Genomic DNA, 3,446 nt, shown 5'->3' with positions numbered 1-3,446 from the left:
CCAAAGCAGATGTATATTACAAAAGCTACCTTACCTCCAGATAATGTAAACACTTGGAGACATATGTTTATGAGAAAAGTATAAAACATACTACGATTTTGTCGTTATATTTGCTGTATTTCAGGTGATGTGTTCAATAGAAATATAAGTTGATGGATCACCCTGCGGGGACAATGCTGCTTAAAACTTGGCATAAGCTCACGCAACACATTCATACTCATGTGCTCACAGCCAACACGTACGCTCGCAAGCACGCACACGAGCGCAGAAACGCCCGCGCACACCTTGTGCACACTATTGGCGATTAGAATTCTGGCAGATGATTTTCTTGAACGCTTTCCGAAAGTCCCTATTAAAAATTGTGTATATTATAGGATTAACGGAACTATTGCAGTATCCGATCCAGAAGAACAAATTGAAGAGAGTGTCTGGTATCGTGCAACTTTCTCTACATATTGCATGGAGGCTGTAAGTAAAAAAGAAAGGAAACCAGCAAAGTACAAACACCCCCATGACTACGGCAAGGACAAATGTGAAGCGTTTCTCGCGCATTTGTGCTAGTTTAGTCTTTGACACGGAGGGCTGTCTAGTCCTTGGCTCCTGAAAGAGCTTCGCGGTTCGACTGGATGGCCACGAAACACCCCCGTTTTCTTTGGGGCACACGTTGTTCGGCTCCGCTTTCCTCTTTGTGTAGAAACGCGAGATACTCTGTTTGTGGCTCCGAGTGACGCAGCTCTCCTCCAGATCGATGTCGTCCAGCTCACCTTTCCTGTTATTACTACCAGAGCTGTGACTACTTGGGCTCTCCACATCAAACTTGCTCTTGCGCACGAAGCAAGTCTCTGACTGTGAGGGCTGGCGCTCCATGCAGTTCTTGGCGACGAACACGGTCGCTGCGCGCTGCTTTGCCACCCTGTAGATTTTACAATACACCAGAATCATGATCAAACCTGGGGCAAAAAATGAGACCACACATGAAGAAAGTATGTACCAGGTCTCGTTGTTGAGCAAGCACTCCAGCTCTTCGTGCTTGGTCATGATAAGTGGCGGAAAGGAGATGACCGCCGATATGACCCAGACAACGGTGATCATACATTTAATTCGTCGGGGTGTCCTCTTCAGGTTGTAGCTCATCGCCTTGGTCACAGACCAATATCTGTCCAGACTTATGGCACAAAGGTGGACGATGGAAGACGTGCAGAAGAGGACGTCCAAGGCAAGATAGAATGCACACCAGGTGCTGCCAAAGTACCAGTACCCCATGACCTCATTGGCAAGGGAGAACGGGATGACCAAAGTTGCGACCAAAATGTCCGCAGAAGCCAATGAGACCAAGAAGAGATTCTGTGGCGCGCGGAGAGCTCGACTTGTGAAAACGGCGACCACAACCAGTACGTTCCCCACGATAGTAACCAGAATGATAATTGTGACCGCAACAACAATGAACACGGACACATATTGTGAATGTGGTGGAGGTTTCGGCGTATTTGTGCCATTGGTATCCTCTGACGAGTTCGGTGCGGCCAAAGTTTGGTCTGCTAAATCCATTCTAAATGAATATTTCCGGTTCCCTCCATTTCATTACGCATTCCAAAGAATGACCGCAACTTCCAATGGATAATCTCCCATTGCGTTTATCAGTCGTAATAAGTCATGCCGTTTAACCAGTGCAGTGACAACACCCTGTCTAAGATTTTTTCCACGGTTATAGACGCATGTTCCCAATGATTTTAACTGTGGACATTCATCCTCTCTTCTGTTTCGTGCGCACTGGATGGTTCAGGGTGTATCCAACCCCCTCGTGTTTTACCAAGGCATCTCTAGATAGGCGACAGATGAGGAATTTAACGAGAATGACAGCCCTCAAGGAAATGGAGGTCAGTTCACAAGCTTCCCACTTCCCACTTCATTTTCGTCGTTGCGCACTGGACGCGTTCCCTGATGAGTGAGCGACTGCTCGAGTAGAAAGGGCGGTGTTATCTAAAGCAGAGAGAGAGAGAGAGAGAGAGAGAGAGAGCGAAAGAGTGTGTGTATGTGTGTGTTAGCGAGAGAGAGAGAGAGAGAGAGAGAGAGGCGGGTATTATATGAGACGTATTGTTTTGACCATTCCCAATTCTTGAGCTCACAGGAATATCAGCTGAAGACGGATTCTTGCCTTTGCGCTCCTATGATGTCGCATTGTGATGTTTTCTTGTAATGAACACGTGCTCCCTTGGAGAATGATTTACGATATTGAGAATGGGAGAGGACAACTTCATTCCCTATAAATATTCAGGCCTAATTAGCACGCCTTTCACCATTCATTTAACCATGCAAATAGGAATTTCATTCCACCACACTGTAAGGCTGATAGTTGCTGAAGACCTAGCACGAGACAGTTCGAACAAAAATCCGACAATTTAACAGTGTCTGATCTCTTAATGAAATCAGAGCATTGAGGTGCTACTGTGTAAATTATGATATCTGTAATATATATCCTTCAATACATAAAGGATACATTATCCTTTATATATTATCTTTCAAATAATCAAAATGTTCACCAAACTATTTATTTCAGTCACTGAAAAAACAAGGTATCAGGGTGGGTGACATTCTACCTTGTACCCTCTCCTAGCAAAAATATCAAGCACTTATTTCAAAAAAGTGTGTTGAATTGTCTTTGGTGTTAATAAATGTGCCACTACTCATATCAGATTAGAGGCTTCTATGGCTAGTTTGATTTTGCTTTAATGTTATATTTCACAAAGCCCAAAATGTGGTCTGACAGGGTATTCAGTCACAGCAATGTTGTCTTCAAACCAGGCATTTGTGGTCTTTGTTTTATGCAGAATTTTAAGAACAAAAAGCCAGTATCATAAAAAGGTTTTTCACAGCATCAGTGTTGGACTAAGCTCCCTTGGCTCTTTGTGTACTTTCACCCATGTGTGACCCAAATGTGCTACTCCACCAACACACAAGAAAAAAAGGCTGTTCCATTATCTATTATAGGGCAGAGTGCTCATCTGAATTAATATTGTACTTTTCAGAAGTGCTTTGCTGTTTGTTTAATTTAAGGAATGTAGTGAACTATCACACAATTTTGAAGTCAACCCGAAGAGCAGTGAGATTCGCTTTAATTGCTTACAACGTGTAACTTCCCAAAGACTGAACTGCAATTAGAGATGCTTACTGTTTCTTTTTGAGGAGAAGGCTATGGGGAGAAAAATTCTAAAAATGTTTGACAAAACACCGATTTGCTTAAGTGTAACCTTCATTCATCCAGAAAATAGAGTCTAATATTTATGTGTAGATGATTGTTCTCTCATTCAGATCAATTTTGTTGTGCCGTGATGAAAAGAAAATGATTTAATTCTCAGTTCATAGGAAATATTTGTACTGTACGGCTGTTTGACTGTGTGCTTTTTGGTTCCAGTGGAACTCCTGTTCCAAGCATACGTACTTAATCC

At 43.0% G+C, this 3,446-nt stretch overlaps 1 protein-coding gene across 1 annotated transcript; it reads right to left on the bottom strand.

Moving 5' to 3' along the window:
• Window positions 1-294: 294 nt before the first annotated feature.
• adra2db (adrenergic, alpha-2D-, receptor b) lies at window positions 295-1,548 on the bottom strand. The gene has a single exon (XM_030782640.1). The coding sequence runs from the start codon at window positions 1,546-1,548 to the stop codon at window positions 295-297; it is 1,254 nt and encodes a 417-aa protein (XP_030638500.1).
• Between the last annotated feature and the right edge of the window lie 1,898 nt (window positions 1,549-3,446).

This window comes from Chanos chanos, chromosome 8 (genome assembly GCF_902362185.1).
Source record: "Chanos chanos chromosome 8, fChaCha1.1, whole genome shotgun sequence".
Taxonomy (NCBI): domain Eukaryota; kingdom Metazoa; phylum Chordata; class Actinopteri; order Gonorynchiformes; family Chanidae; genus Chanos; species Chanos chanos.
This window is presented reverse-complemented; position numbering and strand designations above follow the sequence as displayed.